At 32.6% G+C, this 27,216-nt stretch overlaps 1 protein-coding gene across 2 annotated transcripts in view; it reads left to right on the forward strand.

Moving 5' to 3' along the window:
- The window catches only part of BRINP3 (BMP/retinoic acid inducible neural specific 3), a 415,778-nt gene that overhangs the window by 1,083 nt on the left and 387,479 nt on the right, over positions 1-27,216 (forward strand). For both annotated transcript variants that reach the window (XM_082426674.1, XM_082426675.1), the window contains exon 2: positions 19,223-19,508. In XM_082426674.1, coding sequence (XP_082282800.1) covers positions 19,273-19,508 — 236 coding nt within the window. In that variant the 5' untranslated portion in view covers positions 19,223-19,272. The remainder of the gene's footprint in view (positions 1-19,222; positions 19,509-27,216) is intronic.

Genomic DNA, 27,216 nt, shown 5'->3' on the forward strand with positions numbered 1-27,216 from the left:
ATGTCTATATTTTATTGACAATGATATAACCTGTGTTTGACCCCTCCCGTGATAGTTTTTCCCTGTTTGAAGCGATGGAATACATGTATTTTCAAATGGGTCTGCTATGGTGCATAACTTCTTGATATTTGCATTCAAGAACCATTTAAATCCACTTAAATGTTTAACATGCATTCACTTGTATGTTCAAGGTACATTTATTTAAATGTTTAACAATGTTACCAAAATCATAAACTGGGCCAAAGTGAGAGGAAGAAATGGGGAGGGTAGAAGTTAGAGGAAGGAATGTAGAAACCTAATGAAGGATGTAAGCTAGTAGTTGCAGAAATGCCTTAAAACTGCTTCTTGTTAAGGTCATAGACCTGAATATATAAAGGAGAATTGGAGAACTATTAAGGGCATCTTCAACTAGCAATTTAATTCTGACTCCTTGAGAGAAATGTTTTGTGGGTATTTTCATGTAATTTTCTCAATTTAAAAAAAAATAATAATCCTTGGGGTAAAGGTGGGTTGGGTTGTCAAATAGGATGAGAAAAGAGCTTGCCCTAAAGCAGTGTTATGTATGACCCCAGTATAGAAATCTTTGGGCTTAGGAAACCAGTTGGAAACTGAAAAATAAAATATAAACACATTTTTTAAATTATGGAAAATCTCTCATAAATAAAGCTTTTTAAAATTCCAGGTTTTGGAGATGTATAATGTTACCAGCCAGTAGATTTCTTCCACTGTCAGACGTAACAACAACCCCTAAAAATCTCAATTAAAATGAAAAACACAATTTGAATAAGTTATGTTATTATTATTGATATTGTTTTGTTATGTTTTGCTTACATGTTGAAGGAGTCTGGAGTCCCCACACAGTGAAGCAAAAAAATTTGATAAGATATAATCCTAAAACTATATCATTTATTTCTAACAGTTTTTCTTCTCTAAGAAATTGTATTCTTTAAGATTTTTCTCTGGAAATAATTTTAGTACTTACATTTATTGACGTAGATCCCTGATCAATAATTTTTCTGCTTGTAAGGCTCACTGATAACATGTTGAAGAAATATGAAAGATAATCGTGACTTTGGGTCATAAAATTGCAAAGTTATGGTGCTTTTCTTAGTTTGATGCAAGAGGTAGTTTTTACTCCACTGGAAAAAGTAATTTGTCAATGAATTCCAATTCCTCAGTTCTTTTGCATTTTACCCTCTGGTGTTCTATTGCAGTGAATATACCATTACTATACATTGTATTACATATGTATGCCCACTTTTGGGTGAGTGAAGAAGGTATTTATTTTAAATTACATTGCTTTAATAGTGTTTTTAAATGAAGTAGACATGATACCATATGATTGATTTCATTTATCATTTAATCAGATAATATGTCATTCCAGCTTCTCATGAGATATTTTCTCTTAATAAACTCAACATTGTAGTGGAAATGTACATTTTTTATAAAATACAGTACATTTTGATTTTCTTCATGCAGAATGATTGATATATGATAATCAAGTAAATCAAACCTAAGTAGGAAGAAACCATTGGGACTCTAAGAGTGTGTGTGTGCATGTGTGTGTGTATCATATACATACATGCATATATGAAATTAGCCTTACTCCTAGATTTGTGTGCTTTTTAAATAAAGATGGAATTTCTTTTCAGAATAGTGCCTTTGTGTGTTTCTCTCTACAAGTGCAAAGAACTCAACTGATAGGACTTCAAAACTTTGATGCTCTGTTATCAGCCTATACTTCAGTTTCCTATATTACCTGTTATTTTGATTTTTTTCATATTATCTCCAGAAAGAGTAGTTACTGACTAGAGTGTCTAAAATTTTAATAATTTAGAAAATCAGATATTAGTATTAGAAGTTCAAAGTTCAGATGCAAAGACAAATGTAACGCCCATCCGTGGCAAGTTTAGCACAAATCTTTTATTAAAAAATATCCCAAAGGTGTTTGTATGTTATGATTATGACTTATGATTAATGAGGTCCTCTTCTAAGATTCTTAACAGTTTTCATTCTACCTCCCAGTATTGGGTTATTGTGAAAAGTAGAGAGAGATGGATCTAAGAATCCTTCCTCAATTTTATTTCTAGTTCCACCTCACTAATGCGATCCTTGTAAGGTTTCTTGACTACTCCTTCCAACTCTCATCTCTCACATGGTTGAAAACACCATCTACTTCACAGTGTTTTTGCAGAAAAAATGACAGAAGAGATGAGGATGCTTTAAAAAGACAAACGTTATGAAAACAAAATGTATTTTGAAAAAGATACCATGTATGTTTGATTTTTTTGTTTGGTTTCTGGATAAAATTATTTTTCCATGCAAGAAGTAATGTTGACTCAACTGAAAAAAAATTAGTACCAAATATTCTTGGTCTATGTTTTTATGGTGTCTAATGAGTTTACATAGTATCTCTTTTGTTTTGATATTGTGTAGCTAAAAAACAAAAAACACAAGCTTAAAGAGTACACTCCTTAAGGCACATTAGTTCTTATTTACATTGTATTTACCTTGGCTTTAATGGAGCTCTCGGAGAAGAGTCACTTTTACAAAAACAGTTGCTCTTGATTGACTTTTCAGCGTCATTTAGTGAAAGTCTGATTTCTTAGCAGATTTATATTAACTTGTTGATCTCTGTCAGTTTAATTGAAAACAAGATCGAAATATTCTCATATAACAACTTTCATAATGAAGAAACTCGAGAAAAGCCAGACTTGTAATTTCTGACATTATCAACTCATATTCAGCTTACCAGGATTAATTAGGTGACATCTAGCATTGTTGGTGTTTTAATTTAGCAGCTACATGGATAATTTCATTTACACATTTAGTAGTGTAACTCTGACCAGTTTTTCCATGCACTGCTATTTGGTTTTATGATTTTAATGTTTACAATTCATGAGTTCTAAAGGAGAGCAAAAGAAAAAAAATTGTGTTTAATATTATTGATTGCTAATGGATGATCTTGATTCTTAAAAGAAGGAAATAGTATTAAGATGTTTATTCTATTCTATAAAAGAGTAAAAGATTCTCTGAAGATGAAATTTAATCATGAACACTAATGGCCCTTTTGCTGAAAATATATCTAGAAGTCCTGGCCTAGCTCCCTTTTTTTTTTTTCTTTTTAGCGATATCAAATAGCCACTCAAACCATTTTACACTGGTCATCAAATATCCTTATCAATAACATTTTAAGGCTTTTATTGCTATCATTTCAAGGCATATTTGATGGGTTATTAAGAATATTTATATCCAATTAGTTATTTGCAGACCTATCCAGTTACAAAGTCTCCATAGATCATTATTTCATAAGCTATGAATTAGCTCTTCTATACTTAAGGTTTGAAATAAAGTATTCATGCAAACAGTTCTGGGATATTTCTCAATTTCATATTCAAAGTAACAAATCATGTATAACTAATAGATGCTCTAATTGAAGTAAACAGTTATTTTCTAACCAGTTTCTTTTCCCCCAAGATTAAAAGATATAACTAATATACTTTTAATGAGCTGATTGAATTACTACATATTTTATCATGACATAAATAGTTGTGTTAATTTTGTAACTGTTTATTTTTAACCAGGAAAGCATAAATTCAGATGTGGAAAAATGACATGCAATATAATAAATTAGGAAATCTTAAAGAGTCTTATTCTTCTATATTCATTGTTATTTCTTACAATTCATAATTTCTCAATTTTTTTATTTTTTAAGTTTAGAGTTAAAAATGGTATTTATCCTCAGTGTAAACTATTTTTATTTATAATTTTTCTTTTAGGAGCATTTGTATTAATGCATAAACCCTAATTTACTCAAATGTGGATGCCTCTAAAAGCACCCAAGACATAACAAATTTCTTTTAATAGCTGATAAAGGAGCTACCATGTTATAGTTTCAGCAAATTAAATCTATAAAATACACATTTATTGATTAAATTAATAAATATGTTAACATTACATTCGAACGTATTGTAGCTCTCTGCTATATGAGAATTATTGTCTCATAATGGTGTGTTTCCTTTAAATTCCATTATAGATTTATTGTGAAAGAATACTTACAGATAGACTTATTCTTCCTGATTTCTGCAGATATCAGCCAACCTCATCAAGATTGAGCTGTTTTTTATGAACTTTTCTGGAGTTTTGCATTTTGTTAATTTTAAAAGCTATCTCTAGAATATTGCACTATTAAAAAGCAATCCAGCCTTGGGAAGACCAGAATTGAGTAAGCATGCATTTTAGATTTTCAGTGTCAAACAGTGGTTGTATATAAATACACTACTACTTTACAGATTCATTTAACACTCTCACAACTGAAAACTATAATCTTTAAAACATTTCAGATGATGTCCACAAATATAAGGCAGTTTGGGAAAGTGATTAAGTCAAATCAAGGAGTAAATTTAGCATGGGTTCACTCAAGTATCATAATACAAAACCACATATGTTTATGCAGGTTGCTAATCATGTGTCCTTTGTAATTTGTAATATCTTTGATATGCACGCACTTTTAAGATGCAAGTATTTGTAACTGTTTTAATACTGTGTACAGAAGCTCCTTCTGTTTAGCTAAAGTAAATATAGAACAAAAGTTAATTCAATCGTGAAATTCCTAGGGTAGACAATACAGTTGTGGCTTTCCTGTCTTTAGTGTGGCAATATTTCTGATGGTTTGAAAAATCAGCCCCATAAATGTATGTACAGAGATGGTGGAACAGTCTTTTTCAGATGTGAACACCTCAAATAGTAATGAACAAAATCTAAATATTTAGAAGAAAATTATTAAAGGTTGAATAAATCACACAATAAAGTTAACAAATGCTCCTTTAAGATAATTAACCCATACTTTTCTCAAAATGTTCTTATATAACAGCAAATATATTAATATACAGACCAAGTCTAGCTTACTCAAAACATTTAAATTGAGTGGCTTTACTTGAATTTACAATGAGAATTTCTGATTATTCATTCAGACCTGTCACCAATATACAAAGTTTCAATACATTATATACATGTGAAAAGTAATATTTTCAAGATTATACTATCAAATAATGTGGAAGAAAACTAAAGTTTCCAAAATTGAATAATCTAGGGAAAAAAATGAATTACCAGTGATCAATGAACAACAGCAACAAACTAGAAAGTATATTTTCTGTTCCTTATTACTAATTTCACTCCAAATGAAGTTTTTAAACAACTTGTTAATTTGAATTCAAAACCTGTCTTGAGTAAGGGACTATGATAGCATGTGAGTTTTTTGGATTTGTAAGAGATACTCTTTCCTACTTGCTGAAAGTTTCACAATCACTTAAAAATAGCACTTTCATTTTTTGAAATGTGAACTAAGAAAAATGAATCCAGTCTTCCCTGTGAATTGAAATTTAAAGTTCATAGCTAAGAAAAAGGCAATCCCAAGCAATTTCTTAAGAAGCACAAAATTCTTCTTGAACCTTTTTTTTTGACTAAAGTGCTTGTTTTCAGCATCTTCTCACCTTTGAGTGGTGACAGAGATTCTAGACTTACACCCCTCATCCCCAACACACACACATTTTTGTAACACTTCTCTCCTTATTTGAGAACTTGTAGATCAAGGACATATTATTGACATTTTAAATGTATAACTATCTTTATATCTCAGCTGAAAAGGTAACGCTAATTATGTTTGAACTGTGTGGAGAAAAATAACTTGGAGCATCCATGTTTCCTCTTAGAGTGAACTCTAGCAGGTTTTCATGTATCTCTTCCATCCATCCATGAAATGTGGACATTTTAACACATCTCTTATTTAACCAATCTAAAAGATGAAACAACAAATTACAATCATATGAAGACAGGCCAGAATGAATATGAAAGATCACTCATGTCATTATAACTTTGTAAATCTATCCTTAACAGCTTCTCTTTAAGGAGATCAATTCGGATTTAGAGTAAGACCCAACAACTCCAATATAAACTGCTGTGATTAACTATTAAAAATATTTCTTTCTCATCAATAATATTGAATCAGTAAGGTAAACAAAAGTTTAATCTAACTTCACATGATTCTTTCATGACAAAAGTGATAACAATTTGATATGCTTTACTGTCTTTTAGATGTAGAATTGCAAAGTTCTAAGCTGAAGATAATTTATTTGCTCAGCATTTGAAATTGGACAGTTATTAACCATTTATTAAAAGTTTATCTATTACCAAATTTTGGTCTCAGATAAGTCCTGCAAATATTGATTTCTATGATTATTATTTAGAAGGTATTCCCTGACCAGTTCAGACAATATGATTTTAAAAATTACCACTAGTACACTAGTATGTAATTGATATGCTGGGTATTAGCTAATACTCAACAGTTTCTATGTGTCAGATATAGTAATGCCCCATTTATTTTTCCCTGTAATATCCTTCAAAATCTGGCTGGCTCTTTTTATATAAAAACTCTCTTCAAGAATATAGATTTTTTTAAAAAATAGGTTTACTTTACTTTACTTTTGAAACTTAGTATCTTAAATTCTTTATATCTCCCTGAATTTGGAGACAGTTTGAGCTATTTTAGAAGTTAAAGTAATATATTGACAAGAGTGGTCCTTGAAGATACCAAATGCTTTCAAAATTCTACGTTGGGGAATAATGGGGAAAGCAGGTGTTCATTGTTAGAAAAAAGTTTATTTACACAAGGTAGAATATATTGCCAATACCAGGCACTGTAAGGGTAGCTACCATATGCAAATATGGGCCATCCCAGCATCTTTGGCAACTGGGTAAGCTGTGCAAAATCCATTGCTGAAGACTCATTCTATAGTTAGAAACACCCAGAGTTCTGACACTCTTTGTTAGCTGGTGGTTCAGAAGAAATTGGAAAACAGCAGACAGAGATTTAACTACTTGATGCTATATTGGTTTGCTTGTTGTAGATCATGTCTTTTTGTTACTTTTGGTTCTTTTTCAAGAAATGTTTATTGGATGTCTGATCAATGGTGTGCGCTAGGGTAAAGCTTGGGAATATAACAATGAAAAGATACAATTGCACTTAAGAGGCTTATGGGTTTTTTGCTATTTGAAGTACACTTTGATTTAATTAATCCACTCAGGCAAATTTAATGCTTGGTCAGTCATTTTATTTTCACACATGTCCAATTTTGATATTGTACATATAATTCTCTTTAAGAGAAGAGGAGGGTTGTCAAATTCCTCAGTATATATATAGGTCAGTAAAGAAAATATTTTCTATCTAGAGAGTTAAAGGATGACTACTAAGAGAAATGGAGGAACCAGGACAGTTCTGCTAATAAAGTCATAATAATTCTCAGAGTGATGATTTAGTTGACATCTGATTGTGTGGTGATTTTGTTTGTTTGTTTCAATGTTAGCTTTTTTTAATGGAAACATTTTTAATGGGTTATGCCTTTTGATTTTTAGGAATTAAAATTAATAAAAAATCATATTAACATTACAAAAATGCACTTTATAAATTTAATTTTCTTATTCCATCATGTATTTATTGAGGGCCTTCCCTGTACCAGGTACTTTTGTTGGTGGTACAGGTCCGTTAGTGAATCAAACAACACAAATCCTTGCCTCATGTTGCTTATACTGGAATTCATTATTACATTATTACAGGAATTTCAGGAATTATTGCATTATTACAGGAATTATTATTCTGTAAGTTGAATGATCCCTGTAACCAGAATTAGAAGATAGGTTAGGAGTCCACTGACAATGTTTATAACCCACACTCCTAGGTTGAAAAGTTTGAATATTTTCATTTCCTTGCAAATGGATAAAAAGAACCTGAAGATTATTATTTTGAAATTTTAAAAGATTTCCCTATGACCTAAATAATCAGGATCTTTAAAAAACACTTTTTAATAATTTTACTAAACTTTCTTTGAAACTTTCTTAAATGTACTTCTGTGTGTGTGTGTGTGTGTGTGTGTGTGACTTCAGAAGATACACTTCCATTTGTGTTTCTCTGTATAGTAATTTCTAATTAAAAAGCTCATTTCCTTCTAGGCCTGATTAACTCCAAAACAAGTTTTATTCCCCTTATAGATCAAGAGATTGATTTATTGTCCATTTGGACACCAAACTCCAAGATTTCTGAACTTTATCCCAGTATTATGTCTTAGTCTTAGAATATATTAGTGAGCCTTTATTTACAGTAGTTCAGATGCCTTTGCTGAGCAACAAGTTAGTATTGTACTTTCAATTTTTACTCAGGATCACTACAAATATTTTTTTAAAAAGCATTTCTAAAGCTTTGCAAAACTGTAACTGCAGACGTTGTCCATAGAGGCAGGGGCAAAAGGTTTATTATCTTTGTATTTGCATGGATTTCACATAGTATGTTTTTTCAATTAACTTTTTCCTCAAATTCGCTTTAAATTTACATTTATGTGACAGAATTCTTTTTACTGACAAGAGATATTTTATTCTCCTCACAAACTAGAATGCTTTTTATTATTGGATCATGCCAGAAAAAGCAGAATCATATTGCCAGTTATAGTAACCATATTAAATCCAGATGTCTGTTTCCATTATTTCCACTCCACTCCTGTACATTGATTATTTTAATCTTTATTTTAGGCTGTCTTCTGTTCCTCTGTTTTGGTAGTCAAAGATACTAGTTATAGTAAGGTTTCTGAAGCATTCCTCATACTTTGCTTTAAAATTAGATTTTATAATCTAAATATACTATTCTAAACATCCTGCATCCAAACTTTGTTCTTTAGTCTGTGGTCACTTTCCTTTTGAATTAAAATTGAGTACAATCTGAATCTTACCAAGATTTTTTTAATATAATCACTTATGTTGAAACACCAAGATATTTTATATTTAAAATGTAAAGATAACCCAGGTTACTCTTGAACTTTGGGCTTTTAAGAATAATATCTCCTATGTTCTGGACAGAATAAAAGAATGGAACTCACTTTCTCTTCATTTTTTCTAATCAGTTCTACCATTAGTTAGTAGCATTTAACTTCCTCTTTATTGGTAGGACAAGATTGTATTGACAGGATCAAGCAGGAGATTAGTTCCCTCTGCAGTATAACCTCCTCAGAGGAATACAAACCCTCATTAAGATGGAAAACACTTAAAGCTGTAATTCAGAGGCACTGTATTGCCTGATCAGCTAAATAAAATAAATAATGACAAGGACCCTCTGGAATACAGGTTTAGCAGAGTTAAATGACTAAACAGATTCACTTCTAAGGCCAGTCTTACAATGTGATTTAAAACAAGGAAGCCCAATTTTTTTTTTTAAGAAAAGTGAAAAAGTACAATAATAATGCATTAGTAGCATACTAAATAATGAAAATCTCTTATAAGCAGACTTAATGAAGCAGCTCATAAGGTTAAAAAAATAAAATAAAATAAAAAGGAATTAAAGTCAGTGCATGTTCCAAAACCTTACAATGTGCATGACAGAGTTTTAAGCATTAGAGGCCAAAGGGATTACTATGCCAGCCGACCTTTCATCATCTGGTCATAAACAAAGGTGTTTAAGAGGATAATAGTAGTATATTGTAAAATTTAGAAGACTAATGAATGGAAATCCATCCAGTCTGCAGTTATTTTAATAATTTTCAAACCACCATATTGAAAAGAATTGAAGGTAGTTGTTAACCCACCCAAAAGTTTGTCTTTCAAATTCAAAAAGAATTGCTAATTCAGATGAGTGCATTCCATTCTTTCTGGAGTCTGAGTGGGTAACCTCAGGTTTCTGTGATGCCTGGAGTTGAAAGGGATTTTTTTTTTTTTTTGCTTTAGGGATTAGCATTACTTTTAGCTTTTTATAAATTAGTTTTACTTTCTTAAGGGAAAAATGAAAGAATTACCAATTCATAAGGAAAAGAAAAACTTAGTTTTTGGTTTAATTCCTAGATAGACTTAGTGATAAATTGCATAGCTAAAAGTCAGAATGATTTTATTCCCATTTCAACATATTACTGTTTATTTGAACAGATGCACAGACAAAGGTAAAGCAATCACTTCTCTATACCCCTGGTGAGATATAGAAAAGAGAGTGGCAAAATCCTACCTATTTATATGGAATATGGTACACATTATGTAAAACATGCAAAATTTTATAACGATGAATTTCTTGACATCTTTACATAATAAAATGCCAAATTCTACTCCATTAGGCTATTTAAAAATTCAATACCTTTAAATAAACAATGTCTAGATTATGGAAGAGCAATTTTAGCTCATTTGAAATCTAAAATTACAGATCATAACTAGAATTTAATTAAAGCCATAAATTAATACATCATTACTAAAGTGAGGATGTAAATCACTGAATAATGGAACTCTCATTCTTTTATTAAATTTGACTATATACTATATGTAGGTCATGAACATTCAAAGATGAAAATCCATATGCACGTGCATATAAGAAGATAATGCATTATATTATCCATATGTGTTTGAATAAGGTCTTCAAATTGAATACTTGAGTTTAACTGGTGTTCTTGAAAAACTATACCTTTAGAATTATTTTTGCTATATCCAGGGATCTTCCTTGCCAAAAGTTACTATAAAATATAACATATATGTATATTTTTAGCAGTAGTCCTGAGTTTTCACACTATTGTTCCTTAAAATAATCTTATTAGAAATGATCCTCATATTCTTGTCATTATTTGGCATGTTTGGGAACATAAGAAAACTGACCTTATATAAAAATTTATCATTACATTTCAACAGAATATTAAAGTCATCTCATTCCACTGAAATGTTATTATTTCTCCCATTGTGAGATACCAATTCTGTTTTATGTATGTTGGATAGTATTTTTTTCTTTTAGTAAAACTATAAAGCAATTTATAACAAGATTGAGTAATCAAGCCTATGGGATTAATCTTACAGTATCTCTGAACAGCAGATAGGTAAATTAAATCAGTCTGATCGTGAGTATACTTTTTAGCCCAATAAATAACACCCACAAGCTGAAAACCTTAGTTTTCTGATTTTTTTAGTTTATAGTACATGTCTCAAAAGATATTAAACTGAATCACATTTAGTTGATTAAAATATAATCTTTATTGAAAACATTAAATTATATGGAGCAGATATGCTTTGAAAACCCATAATATGAAAACCTATATGATGAAAACTCATAATATGTAGTTACTCAGATCCCTTGCTTATAATAGCCTGAGATAAAATTATCCCATTTTATTTTTTTATTTAATTTTTTTATAAGAGCTTTTTTTTAAATTTTTATATTTTTTTTAGTTAGTTTGTTTATTTATTTATTTATGGCTGCGTCGGGTCTTCGTTTCTGTGCGAGGGCTTTCTCTAGTTGCGGCGAGCAGGGGCCACTCTTCGTTGCGGTGCGCGGGCCTCTCACTGTCGCGGCTTCTCTTGTTGCGGAGCACGGGCTCCAGACGCGCAGGCTCAGTAGTTGTGGCTCACGGGCCTAGTTGCTCCGCGGCATGAGGGATCTTCCCAGACCAGGGCTCGAACCCGTGTCCCCTGCATTGGCAGGCAGATTCTCAACCACTGCGCCACCAGGGAATCCCTCCCATTTTAATTTTAATTTTATTTTCTATTTTTATTATTTATATTGTCCATTTTAAAATTTTATTTTGTTCAAAAGCATTTCAGTAAGTGGCAACAAAAATCCTAATGAATACTCTTCAATATGCAATTAGTTCTAATTAGGCTGTAGTGTGGTGTAACACAGAGAGCTTGGTTTTCAGTTTTACTTCGAGAGAAATGCCATTGAAAGCTTGCTCTGCTGCATGTTTATTCACCTTGAACCTCAGTCTTCTAAATAAGCAAATGGTGATAATAATATATACCACACTGTGTAGCTTGGAGGTAAAATAAGGAAATATTGGTAAAATGCTTGGCATATCAAACGAACTCAATAAATGTTTATTTTGTTGTGAAGGAAATAAGTATAGCAGGTCATTTTCATCATCACTGTCTTCCCCCCACCCCTCCACCTCCACCCTATAGGGTTTGGAGGGGCTTCAGATAAAGTTATCCCTAGAATATGACCTTCCAAAGGGGGAGGGGCAAGCCATTCAACTGTTGTTTCTATATTATTATTCTTTAAATTCAACAGTTGCAATAGTATGCAACACACTGTACTTGTTAATGAGAAGAGGATTTGTGTTTGACTTTCGCCGTGAACTCTCATACATTTTGTCTATCTTTTGAAACCATGAATAATGGAACATAAATGAAAAGATTCCTAGTTTTCCACAATTGTGTGTGAGATCATGATAATACCTTATATTTTTACCTAAAGCTAGTACAGTAATTAATAATGATGCTTTCATATCCTTGTTCATAACAATTTTTGAAGGTTAAAAAAGCAAAGTCCTTTGCTTTGATACTACTTGAACATGTCATTTATGATTATGATTTGGACGAAGAAACCATGACCTCAGAACTCCATTTCTCTCTTTTCTCAGCTATCAAAACCTTTGCCATCCTGAAGCATAGCTCAGATGCAAACTCCTTCGTAAAACATTCGTTTTTATTTCCACATCGAATAAGTTTTCTTAATCTTGCCATCCATATCACATTAATTACAACTCAATTTAGTACTTAATTAATCATCATTTATTCATTCATTCAAACAATACTTATTAAGCAACTTTATTTCAGGCACTTTGCTAATTGTACTCAGCTGTCATTAAAAAAGGAATGATTATTGTCCTCCTAAAACAAAGTTTATTTGGAGGCAGGGGAGATATGCAGGTAAATAGATAAAATATACAGATAAATATGCAGTGTAAATGTGCTATAATAGAAGAAGTAATGGCTTCATAAACTATGACCAGTCAACCTGGAAGGGACACAGAGGCTTTGTGGAGGAAGTCACAACCTAGGCTCAAGTTCAAAGATAGGGTAGGGTTAGGCAGGTGAAGGGATCCAAGTAGAAATCATGGTTCAGGTGCAGTAAACTGCATAAGCAAAGATGCAGAGGATAGGGAGAAAGTGAGGTAAATTTGTGGAATACAGCTGTGACTGAAACAGAGTTGATGTTTAGTTGATAATGGTGCTGGCATACACACGGCGGGGGATATGGATGAAGAGTTAAGCAAGGGAAGACAATTTTATAAATTTTCTTAGAGTTTGGATGTTATCCAGAGAGCAAAAGCATAATTATATAAGTGGGGTAAAACTGCTGTACGTTCACATTTATCTTTTTTAGTAAGATAACTTTTGCAGTTAAAAGAACAGATTGGAGGGAGTCACAGGGGTGATAGGATGACCAATTATGAAACTATTGTAGGAATTCAGTGAAGAGGCAACCGTGCGAGTGCTGGGGGTACAGAATGACCCAGTCAAGTAAAGTGGGTATGGAAGAAAGTGATAGATTTGATTCATAGTGTTACGTGAAGGGGCGGACCCCGTCCAGGGCCCAAGAGTGGGCTCTTGTCTAACACTCGGAAATGAATTCTCCGAGGAGGCACACATGCTGACAAAGCAAGACACCTGATTGGGAAGGGGCGTCCTAGCAGACAGCACGAGGGTAAGAGAACCCAGAAAGACTGCTCTGCCACGTGGCTCGCAGTCTCGGGTTTTATGGTGGTGGGGTTAGTTTCCGGGTTGTCTCTGGCCAATCATTCTGACTCAGGGTCCTTCTGGGTGGCGCGCGCATCTCTCAGCCTAGAGTGATTCCAGCGCAAAGGATTCTGGGAGCTTGGAAGAACACATCATCTCCTCCCTCCTTTTAGGCCCTCCAGAGAATTCTTCCAGGTTAGTTTTATCTGACATACTGTGGGCTGGCGTCTCCTCCCTCCTTTCAGCCCCTCCTGAATTCTCCCAGTTAGTTTTCAGCGGCGCATTGGGACCTCCTGTTGCAAGACAGCTCAGGCCAGCGGTTATCAGTGTGCTTGGCGGAGGCTGGCGGTTTCGGTCAGTGGTTCCCTCACAACAGGAGGAAGAACGCCTAGAACTTGGGACTTGGAAAGCAGAGGAAAGTAGGATTTGGGTTTAAAGATTTGAGTGAATGGAAGTATCATTTTTTTAAAATATAAATTTATTTATTTATTTATTTTTGGCTGTGTTGGGTCTTCGTTTCTGCGCGAGGGCTTTCTCTAGTTGCGGCAAGCGGGGGCCACTCTTCATCGCGGTGCGCGAGCCTCTCGCTGTCGCGGCCTCTCCCGTTGCGGAGCACAGGCTCCAGACGCGCAGGCGCAGTAGTTGTGGCTCGCGGGCTTAGTCGCTCCGCGGCATGTGGGATCCTACCAGACCAGGGATCGAACCCGTGTCCCCTGCATTGGCGGGCAGATTCCTAACCACTGCGCCACCAAGGAAGCTCGGAAGTATCATTTTTAAGATAAGGGACCAGAAAAAGAAACAAATGGAAGAATGTTGATTTTCAGTTGACAGAGGTATTGGTTTTTGACAGAGGGGACCATAGGCTGTGTGTCCCACCTTACACACGGCCTTCCTCAGTTAATTCTAAATTTCTGAGGACAGAAGTGGTATTTTTAGTGATACCTGTGGTTTACCTCCATCTCAAAACATATCAGAGTATTTTGCACATTGTAAAAATCAATAAGATTTACTCTTTTATGCTTGTTTTCTATATTAAGTAGGAATATAAACAATGAATAACTGTGGAAAAGCTATTAAAAATTTACAGTTAAAATATATTTTAACTTTTCCATCATTCATTTACTTATACAATGTTATATTTAACAGTTATTTACTTCAGAGCTAGCATTTATTTCAATATATAATAAAATAATTACCATATTATTATGTAATATATGATAATATAATATGTTATATATTTGAATAGAATTTGGGACCATTTTATACAATATACTTATTTTATAATAATAAAATGATTCTAATATTTATACTTAATAGAATAATATATTACATTTAATTATTTGGAAGAATGTGGCTTTTAAATGAATTCAATCACTTTGGGAATTGGAGGCTTTATTTTGATGATTCAAAGTTTTATATTTACAAATTTTAATATTAGTGATTATGAATGTTAAGGAGCTATTTTATAGAGCAGTGCAGTAGTTGCTGAAATCGAGAAATTTAGAGAATGGGTATATGACCTTGGCAAATCAGTCAGTTTTCCTTAGATTTTGTTCTAAGGAACTGAGAGAGAGAGAGAGAAAGAGAGATACTGACTAGAATATGTGGTAACATATAAACAATTGGAGAATCTAGTTGAAGGATATATGTGTGTACTGTACTAGTCTCTTAGCTCTTCTGTGGGTTTTACATTTTTCAAAATAAAAAAAAGAAATATATTTGACACAATTACTTATGAAACTTCTTTGCATTTGCAAGGTCCCAAGTGGATTTTATTCCCTAAGAAAATACTTTAGACATGTTAGCAATAAAAAATCAGTCCAAATGCAGACATAAAAGAAGAAATCATACAGCATGCAATGTTAATTATTTAACAAAAAGGAATCATTAGCATTGAAATACCAACTAGATATTGGATAATGAAATAATGTGGTCTAAATGATGAGCCTCCGTGATGTGACACACAATTCTAAAGGATAGTAAGTCTATATCAGTGATTCATAGTCTTCTTTTTACCTTTATAGTTTCAGGTATACTAGAAATTCAGTTTCAATATGATAGGACATATTTTATTTTATAAATTTCAGTAGTTTATGAATTTCAAATACACATGGTATGTCAGTATTTTAGATAAAAGTAGTGCACTACCAGCCTGGAATAGGATTACAGAGAGCTAGTGAGGAAGAATAATTATATACTAGAATATATATGTATTATAATATTATGTGTATTTATCATGTATTTTATGTATTAGTGTATATTACTATATATGTAACATCTTCTTGGTGTGTTTTCTTCTGTACAGATTCTCAAGGCCATTGGGTATTTGCAAGTAATAATGTTGTATGAGTTGATAATGTTCTCACTAAATTTTATTTTATGAGAAAAAGTTTGTTATGAGTAGGCCATATACTAAATATGTATTTTTAAACAGTAAGATAATTCACTATTTTTACTTCCTTTTAGTTTATGAAAAGAAAAACTTGATCAATACCACTTTTTAACCTGAACTCAAGTTTTTTAACGTTCTGTTGTTTTTTGATCTTCAATCTCTTTTATTCTTCATAAAATACACCCTTACATGTTCTGGAAAATATTGTGCATTGACATTGTTATTTCCTTAGTTGTTCACTTAGGCACTTATCCAAGAATAGTAAATTCAAGATCATTGTGCATTATCCCTGCACTCCAGGGAGTGGAATTGATGAATTCACTTACTTAATCATTTTCACTTTCTTTCATTGTACCTCATGATTTCTTTTCCTAGCAATACTTCTAAGTTTAGCTGTTTACTTCAGTAGTGACCTCCAAATGTCCTCAAAGGAATTCTACTCATTACTTTTGTCATTGGTAATCTATATCATAAAGTTATCATATTATAAAGGCCATTCAGTAATAATTTTAAAATTCGTACTCATATACAAAGGTGATTCAAATGTGCATTTACTTGCTTTTGTGACAAACTAGGCTAATGAAGTCCTTTTGTTCCTGAATATTGAGCCTAATGGCCACTTGTCCTAAGGATCTTTGGAAGCCTAAATACATAAATATGTTAATGTATTTTAACACTACGTTTCTTTCTGTTTTGTACCTCTTCAAAGTTATTTCTCAAAGAAGGCTTCGGTAGAACTCTTGGGTATCATAGTTTGGTTTATTGTACATCCCTTTAAAAAGACCTTATAATATAATGATTTCAGTAGATCCCCCAAATTAATTTAAACTTGAACAGGATTGTTATTCCCATGTGCTAATAAACTGTTCTTTCAGAAAAACTCATTTCTGAACATAAGTGGGAACATGTATCCATATCAGAAGTTGAAGAAACAGAAATAATTAAAACCTAACACTAACATTTTTAGGTAGTTCCCCTGTACACAATTTCGGAAAATCTTTCCATTTTCTTATATGTTAATATTAGGGACTATGAGGACCATGAAACATCTTCAACATATTTGGTAAAGAAAATAATAAAAGCAGTTGTTCTGGGTAATTATATATTGAAAAATTACAGAATTTTAAAATAGGACCTTCAGTGTCATCTAGGTCAATCATATCCTACTTTCACAACATGCTGTGCCTTAACAAAGTCATGTACTTCACCACAAAGAGTAGGGTTTAATTTGATGGTATATAATTACATGATTTCCTATAAGTATGAAATATGCTTTGAAACACTCCTAATGTCCTTACATGCTATAGGTGCTATTCTACATGCTTTACGTAAGTATAACTTTTTGGTAACAATGATTAAATTGCTAGCTTGAATATATTTGATCAGCAGAATAAAAATGTGTGTTTCACAAAGATAAGAAATATTTATTAGCCATTGGGGGATTATACCATACCATCACACATAATAATAATTCTTAGTTTATGAATGAAAATGAAATATACTGTTTTTAAGGTAAATGGTATTGCTTCCACATAAGAAAAACAATATGTAAAAAAATCTATTTTCTTCATCAGAACTGGAAGTTATGATCTGAATCATTTGACAGTGCTATATTTATACAAATAATTGATGGGGATATAGGATCTTTTAACTCCTACTCCAAAGTATTTTTATTATATGATATTGTCCTTTCTTATGATAAATCATTGTTAAAACATCTTCACTTGTAAGATGTCCTATGTTGCTTACAGATGAGGGCATATTTTAATCATCACATTTTAAAATCACCACGTAAACAACTCATATGATTGGGGCAACTCAGATCGTATGTGGGTATTGAACCTTTTAATTGTGTAGAGGGTAAGACTGAATCTAATGACCTAGGTCAGCCATATTGTATCACTGTTTTGAGATAGTTTTTAGTGGCAAAATTGCTGTATACCTCTCATATTGAAATAGTTCAGGATTAAATTGTGAATTATAAGGTTATAACTAACAGCAAATTAAAATTATCAATCACCATAACCAAACACCAGAGACAAATGGCAACTGTCATAGTTAAAATATTTTACTTAATACTGTGCATTTTGATGGCTTCCTAAAGAGATTTTGCTGACCCAAAATGCTCACAACCAAACTTTCTTGCTAGTCAGAATTTATATAATGCATGGTTCTATGTGTTATAAATAATAATTTTGAAAAAGTTTGGTGAGATGGAAAGTAAAATTGGAATTCAAATATTTGTAGAGTATTTTGCATAGCATATAAACTGCATCAGTTGCTTTGTGTAAGGTCATTTATACTATACCACATTGGGATGACACCTCTTTGTTACTTTGGTTTTTAATGCCTATAAAATTAATGTATGTGTTTTCATAGTTTATGTATAATCTATATTGTTTTAGTTTGTGTACGTATATGAATTTTGTAGATATGCCTATTTATCTTATGAATAAGACACAGATGTCCATTTAAATCTTTTAAATGTCCTAGAAATAATTTAATTATGATTCTGTTTAAATAATCAAGGAAGTTTGTCCCTAATATAGGGACAAATAGAATAATGAAAAAATAGAATAGAATAATGGAAAATAGAATAATGGAAATAGAACAGAATAATGGAAAAAATAACTGAGCAAAAATGCATACCTCCACTCCCACCCACCCCCACATCCATCCATCCACCCATCTAAATATATTGCTAGAAATAGATAAATGATAGAGGCATAGGTACACACACACACACACACACACACACACACACTTATTTATTTATTTGTTTATGTATTCTTAGACCCACAGTTTCAGTCCATCTTAGTTTATCTATATTATGGAAATAACTACCTGAGTAATTTTAATCCATTTTAAAGCCTTTTTCTAATAAGTAAAGTAAACAATAAAATACATGTATTAAAATTTATAACACAATTTATTAAGTAAACATATTCAATATTTCTTTTGAAAGTGTCCAGTGTTATAGAACATTTAAGCTGAAAAAATAATTATGAGTCGACACTTCTGATAGTTGTTGCTCAGTGGGCTTTAATGATCCACTGTATGATGCTGTCCTGACAAGGCTTGCTGTAACTCAGTGACTTATTTTCCAATAAATACAAAAAGAACCGAAGTATGAAAGATACACAGCTCTGACAAAAAGAAATCATTTCAGTTTACTTATTAATCATTTTGCTATTATCTGATTTAAAACACTGATATTAGATTTTTAAAAAAGGATTTGCCACTTCAGTACCTTAATTGCTAGAAAAGAATCTTCCAGGGGCTAACTAATTGCCTGTGTGTTTTGTCTAGGTGTTGAGGGAAAGCTAAGAGAATGAAGGCTCTAAGTCCCCAGTGGAAGCATGATATGGCGGAGCAGAGCTGGTGCTGAATTGTTCTCTCTGATGGCTCTATGGGAGTGGATAGCACTGAGTCTTCATTGCTGGGTTTTAGCAGTTGCTGCTGTTTCGGATCAGCATGCCACAAGCCCCTTCGACTGGCTCCTCTCTGATAAGGGACCCTTCCATCGTTCACAGGAATACACAGATTTTGTGGACAGAAGCCGGCAGGGATTTAGCACAAGATACAAGATATACAGGTATGAAGCAAAGGGAAAGCAATTACAGAGATATCTTCCTTGAAGGTGGTGGATAACTAAGTTGCTCTAAGGGAAGTTTCAGGTGGGAAAGGGTTATTATCAGAAGGGTTATTATTGACCGTTCACATGGTAATGTTTTCTGGTTATTTAAAAGTATTTCTTGTAGATGTAACTTCTTATGGAAAAACTGGATAATGGTGACCACAAGTGCAGAACTCCCAAATTCTTGACTGCTAAACTGCCGTAAAGCAAGTTTCAGTTAACTCTGAGGCTGAGTTTATCATTTTAAATACTCAAAATTTTAAAAGGAAATTTCTTGAATGGCCTTTCCTTTCTACCTTGTATCAGGGTTTGTTACCTTTTTTTAGCTTAAGTGGAAATGGTGTCTTTTACTAGTCACTGAGAAGTTGAGTCACCTCATCCTTTTTTACCTACAAGGTAATTGCACATTCAGAAGCTGGAGGAAATGGCCAGGGAATACAAAGGAAATGCAGATAAATAGGGGATGCGGTAGCAAAGGCCAAGAAAAAGGAGGAGGCTGAGATATATGGCCTTTAACTTCTACGGTTATTCTGTTTGAATCTAAATAAGTTACAGAAAAGGAGTCATACTCCACCCAAGCCTAGTGAATCCATTAAATAGAGGGGTATACAAGTGGTTGCCTGAATGGATTAGATTGCCTTGATCTATGCCATAAAGAATGTTTTATGAAGGTTTTCATTTTAATTTGTTTCTTCATGATAGAAATGTACAATTCCCAGTGATTGGTTTAGATGTATGCAGAAGCAAAACTTAGTTTTGTATTTGTGCCTGTATCTATGTAGATCCTGTTATATAAATATTTTGTTTTATATGTGCACCAGAGGGCACTGTGCTTCTGGTCTGTATGCTGTCTTTTATAAAGCATTGTGAGAAATGTATAAATCCTATCAGCCATGCATATTTACAGAAGAGACTGAGGGGTACTGAACACGTTCCATAAAGCATCACACAATTATTGCTCTGTGTGTGTGTGTGTGTGTGTGTGTGTGTGTGTGTGTGTGTTTAAATAAGAAATCCTTTAGTCCAGGTAGTCAGAGCCTGGTCACAAGTCTACAAAAAAGACATTCTACTTTTTTAAATGAAATGACAAATACTAAAGATTTCTTTCTGACATGCAGCAGGAAACAGTCAATATATTATGATTCCAGCTGTATTCAGTTTTACATGTGTTTGTGGGTTTAGCCAGCTTTCTTTCACAAATTGAGTGAAGCTACTTGAATTTCAGACTGTGCGAATGTCTTCTATTTCAGCATTCTTCAAGAGGATTCTTAACAGTCTGTCAAACAGACTGATGCCAGAGCATGTCTCCATGATCTATGGGCATCTCTGTTGGGAGGTCTGAGACGTTGTCTTGTGTGTGATTGTTGTGGTTCGGCTTATCGGTTGATCAGCTATGAGTTGCAAACATGGCTTGACATGTGTTTAGAGGTTCTAAGCTGAATGAAAGAGGCATTTTTTGGACCACCACAGTGGAAGGTAATGAAAAATAATGCCTTGGGATTTGTTTGCAAGGCTCATGCATTCCCTGTAGTTTTCATGGGACTCTATTCTTAAACATCTTCTGTAACCCTCTACTCCTCATCCTTCCTATGTCTTTACCTTTGTGGCTTGAATAAACGTGGATGGAAATTGTTTATTTATAAACAATGGAGTAAGATGTCCCTGTCCTCCTGCCTGGACCAGACTACAACTTATATAACCTTTGAAACATTGGCTAATGATGCTATGATCACTGATGGTTGCTATAAAATGGGCAATATAATATACTCATGAGGACTCTTTTGCCTTGGCACTGTGAGATATTTCATCTGTCCCACTAGTATTTCTCCAAATTTCAGAGAATGCTATCCACTTATCCATTTGATATAATGGATCTGAGTTCTTCCTGGTGAAGTTGACCTTATTTTTGAGATATTAGAACATCCCAAATCCAAGGATTAGAAAAGCTTCCTGGTTTTTGGCTTTATTTTTTTACTTTTGTTTTTAATATTTGTCTTAAAAATAATTATTAGAAACTTTATGTTTCACAAATGTTTACTCTAGTTATATAATTGGTGAATATCTAAGACATATAGATGAAAAATTAGTATTTTTCCATATTAAGCACTAGATTTATTATTTCAAAAGACCACATAATTTTGAGAAGTGATCAGCCAAATTCTACTAGTGCTTATTATTACTGTCATAAGCTGCTTTATGCTAGGTATTGCATTGACATAATTTCTGAAATTCTTTAGTTACGAATGTAGAACATATTAAGCCTGTTAAAATAATTAGGTCAAATTTCTTTCAGTTGTCTGTTTTCATTTTATCTTCTTCAGTAACATATTTTTCTTTTCACTTCAAATACAGAACAGCAAGATCATAACAACTGAACATTACTAGAATCATAGTCAGGGCTTAAAGAAAAGAAGTACCACTTTTTCTTGATAGGCTGCATTTTTGTCAACTGTCAAAGCTTATGTTTTAAATTGAAGTGTGTTATAAAGTATTTTTAGGTTTTATTCTGAAGCTACATTATGACATAAGAGGTGATTATTTTATGAGCAGATCATTGAATTGAAGGCCTAGAATGAGCTTGCTAACACTTAAATTTTTATTTGGTTAAATACTAAAAGTTGGATTTTCTGCTATCTTTTAACTAAAGATTGATAATGGAACTTAGGGTAGGCATTTTAAGTTAAGTGTTCTCACTCTTAGAAAGTGGGCTATGCCTAGCGAAATTGTGCCCCATTTGAAGCATAGAATAGGAGCACACTTGGCCCCTTAATAAGCTGGAGCCTTGTGACTACAGTTATTATGTTCTTGAAACACCCTCAGACAGTATGCCTACCAGCAAATGCATAATTTTTTCCAGGCCGCAGAAATCCTCATTCTTTTAATAAGTTCTGGAGTTCTGGATGAGGGACACCCTTTTAGTAATCCAGACACCATTATCTTGAACCACAGATATGAATTCTAAGGTCAGATGGGTGGTGATTTTTATTCCCATAAAAGAGACATTTCACATATGTAAATCTTCAGATACGTTGCTAGAAAATAAAAGTCTTTTTTTTTTTTTTGGCCTAATTTCTACCATTCTTTGCCTAACCACATGTGCAAGTGAATTATGGGGGAAATGATGATGCTTTTCTTACAACTTTTTAAAATAATATTAAGATATGTCATATTACTACCACTTAGCTTGCTTCTTCAATTTTTCAAAGCAAAATTTGAGTGAGAATAGGAAAAAATTGAAGTAAACACGATGCCTCATGGATCTTCCTGGTAATGTTCCCTGAGAAAAATTTTATTTAAAGAAAGACTTGGAAAGGATAAGTCAACCTAGAAAAAAATAAGTGTATGGACACTTCGTGACAGGGGTTTAATGAAATAGTGTGTGGGGAAGAGGCGGGAGCTTTTGAGTAAATGGTTCTGAAATTTGGGTAGCCATATGAGAAAAACAGAAGTGAGATCTCTTTCCAGTACCATATACACAAATCTGCTTTATATGGAATAAGGATCTAAATAAGAAAGGCAAAAATATTAAGTTTCTAGAAGAAAACAGAGGAAAACACTTTCAGATATGTAAGGATTTCTTAGAATACAAGGTGTTAAACAACCAAAAACACCTGATCAGTTCAGGTATGTTAACATTAACAGGAGTGCAGCCACCAGCAGTATCCTGGATAAATCTCCCAAGCAGAATGTAAAGTGAAAGAAGCACAACAGGAAAACTTTGCACATAGTATGATTCTATTACATGAGGTTCACAAAACAGATACAACTAATTTACACTGTTTAGATATGCATAACTGAAGATGGTTGGTAAAACCTTAAAAAACAAAAAAGCAAGGAAATGACTATAATAAAAAATCATGATAGCAGTTATCTCCAAGAGGAAAGGAGAAGGATGGGATTTTTAGGGGAGAACATGAGGGATTTCTAAAATAATGACAATACTCAATTTCTTAAACTGGATAGTTGTTACACGGGTATTAATTAGACCCTAAATATTTTAGACAATTGTTCGTATGGATTTTATATTTCATAAAATAAAATATTTAAAAAGTAAATGAATATTGTGTCAGCTTTGAATTGAAAAACTGGAGTCCTCAAATTAAGTATATTAATTAATCCCTTTGAATTATTCCCCAGTTCAATATTTACTATTAAAGTTTATGAAGCCCTTTTATACTCCATAGAAATGTTCAATACGTGAGTAAGATATGCCCCAATACAAAATTATATTTTGGTATATATACATACATTCTTATACAAAAGTAAAATTTTTGCTTGTTGTTGTTTACAAAGACCTTCCATTTTTTCATATGTGATTTTAACTCTAGTCTTTTATTGATGGTATTATTATATCAATTTCAAAAAGTTAACATTCAGAGATTTTAAATAGCATGTCTATAAACAGCAAATGTTAAAAAATAATTAAAACCCATATTTTAAAATTTAAATTCAATAATCATCTTACCACAATTAAAAGAAACAAAAACAAAAGCCCCCATAGATAACTGACTACATCTTTGGAATTAAATCTTCTGATATATAAAAACAAATCTATTGGACAGCTCGTGTTTCTTTCTATGTTCACATATATTAATCAGTTTTGCTTAGTAAATATATCCTTGATCTAATCTACATCCTTTGTTGTTGACAGAGATCTAATAAAACTGTGTTAGATTGTTACAGTCAAGGCTCCTGGTGAATCAGACCTCTCTATCTCAGCAACCTTGTGTATTCCCTCCATTATTGGCTTTGGCCTTGGCCTTCTCTTGTCAATGTGACATCAGCAAATATGATGCAAGTAGAAGCTTATAAAAGTGCTTGTGCACTGGGTTTGCCCTGAATCTGATCTGAAACCACCCTGTGAAGTTCAATCTGGGCCAGTAGAGCAGGAGAGGCCACATGGAGCAGAGAGGAACTAGGCCAGTTGATGTCCTTTGGACCTGATAGCCACCAGACAGAAACAATCACCGGATGAGTAAGTGAGGCCATCTTATGATAGTCAACCCAGCTGAACTGGTAGAAAATAGAAACCACATTAGTGACCCTAGGCATACTGGAAGAACCAAACAGCTGAGCCCAGTACTGCTCATTCATTCACAGAATCATTAATAAACAGACACAAAATCTTGCTCTAAGCCTCTAAGTTTTGGGAAGGTTTTCTGTGTACTGCATATAATTGATACAAGTATTTTTCATCAGGAATATAAATTGGGCAGGTATTTATTAATGATATAAATAATGTGAAATGGTAATTATATCATTTATGAAGAGCTTTATTTAAGAATGTATACAATTTTTTCTAAACTTACAGTGCTGTGTATGCATTGTATCTGAATAAAACTGGAAGAAAAAAAAAAAGAACATGGAAATAAAACTACAGAGAAGATTAAAAAAAAAGAATGTATACAATTTTTTAAATAAAAAAAGAAGGGGATTCTGGTTTAAAATGTCTTCTAAATAGCAATTCCTTACAGAATCACTTCAAATTTCCTACTAAAATAGTATGAATCCATGGCGGTAAGGGGGACTAAAAACTCACAACGACACAATCACTATGGTTGGTATTCAACTTTCTGCCAGAATATGAGAGGCATTTCAGTGGTTATAAGAATCAATGATTAGTAAACATATTTTAATGCTTAAGATAGAGCAAGCCTAATAGTCTTGACAAAGGTGACACTTACCTTAAATACAGGTGGGAACTACATCATTACCATCAGCTACCTACTCGAAACCCAGAGTTGTCACCTAATAGAAACTATGCAGCCCTCTCTCTACTGCTTTGTGATGTAACCAAAGTATAAATAATCATCTTTCTTTCCCACTACATTTGGTGATGGCAGTTCCCAAGAATAGCGTGGTAGGTAGAGATTTTGCCAGATAAATATGTCCTATGCAATATTTGGGACATACTTATACTAAAAAATAAAAATTAAATTCTAATAAATAAGAATTTAAAAAATTTAAATTCTAATTTAACTGGTTGCCATATATTTTATTTGCAAAATCTGGCCACTCTAGGAGGAAATAAGTGATTACTGACATTGATGATTATGTATCAGTGACAAGGACTCTCAGAAGTAAATTTGGAACAGGAAAGGAAAGAGCCCAGAATGCAGTAAATAGAGTTTCTCATGCACTTCTTTGTTTAGACTGTCAGAGAAATTAATGTCCCTGTAAATCCTGCCTTAGATGAAGACAGCCACGCATTGACATTTAAGCCCCAACCTCTACACTTCAGTGCACTTTCCAGCAAACCAAAGAGTGAGTGAGAAAAAGTGACACACACACTCTGTCTCTTAGCAGATCTTGGTATTGATAATCTCTCTATTCCACATGATATAAATAAAATATAATACAGTAATAGCACCTTTGGGCTTGCAGCGCATAACTGTGTGTCCGTCACACTGTAGGGAGGTTATCCTCACTGAAGGAAGAAAGAAACAAATAAAAAATGGCAGAACAAAAGAAATATAGATTTATCATAAAGATTCGGTGGAAGAAATCGCCACTTTATGCTCCTTCCCCGCCATTACACACATACACAAGCATATACACACATGCACGCTTGGTCTTATCAATAGGTTGTAAGAAACTATGACATCTAGAAAACAGAAAAGATGGTAAGGAAAGAATACTTTGAAAATAAAAAGGAATTGTGTAGCGTAAGGTAATACTGCAAATAAATTTACCAACAGGAATAAAATCCACATTAAAAACCATGACACACAGAGTTAAGTGTAAAAACTGCAAATATGGTTATGAAGTTGCATGGAAATGTTGAAATACAATTCTTGGAAGAGACAGTATTTAACATGAAAGATAGTGATTAAGTTTAAATCATTTGGGTTTATAAGCTCAGACGATATAAATAAATATCTAGAAGAAGGGCCATGTTAAAGATTGAGTATAATCTTTGAAACATTTAAGTGGAGAGTTAAAATTTATATTTATTTAAATCCTGAAAATAGGAACTGGAAAAAATAAGTTTAAATGTTATTACAAACCTTAAGGATAAAAACAGGTAGATATAAAAAGCAGCATTATATCTTAAATTTCCCTGCTACATATGAAAACAAACATACAAAAATTTAAAGATTAAATAAAGATTATTTATTAAAGATTAAATAAGATTAAATAAAAATGATAAACATAACTTAAAACAAGGTGACTGCAGAAAAGTATATGTTAATGTTAATAATATGTTAATAAGTTAATGTAATGATTGTAAATATTTCAAGCTCTGAAAATAACTATTGTAATTGGATTAAAACATTTACTTAAATATGCTACTTATAATAAAGTCACCTAAAACAAAATTACACCTAGGAGAAAAGGCCATAAAATGTAAAAAGATGATCAATTATCTTAAAATCCATATAATACTACCTAATGAATAGTATATTATACTAGATCTTCTAAAAGCAATTGAAAAAAATATAACTGTAACATGAGATTTTAATTTACCATTCTTATTCTGCATGGATAAAATAGACCACAAAAAAAGTAGTGTAGGGGTGGGGAAAGGCAGATAATTTGAGTATTGAATTTAGTACAATTGTACCAAATTTTGTACTAAACATGTATACTTCTTAAGAACATACATGGGATACTTATAAAAAAACTTTAAACACAATATATCCCTACATTTTAGGGGTGTTGAAAT

Source organism: Balaenoptera physalus, assembly GCF_965194825.1.
Source record: "Balaenoptera physalus genome assembly, chromosome: 1".
Taxonomy (NCBI): domain Eukaryota; kingdom Metazoa; phylum Chordata; class Mammalia; order Artiodactyla; family Balaenopteridae; genus Balaenoptera; species Balaenoptera physalus.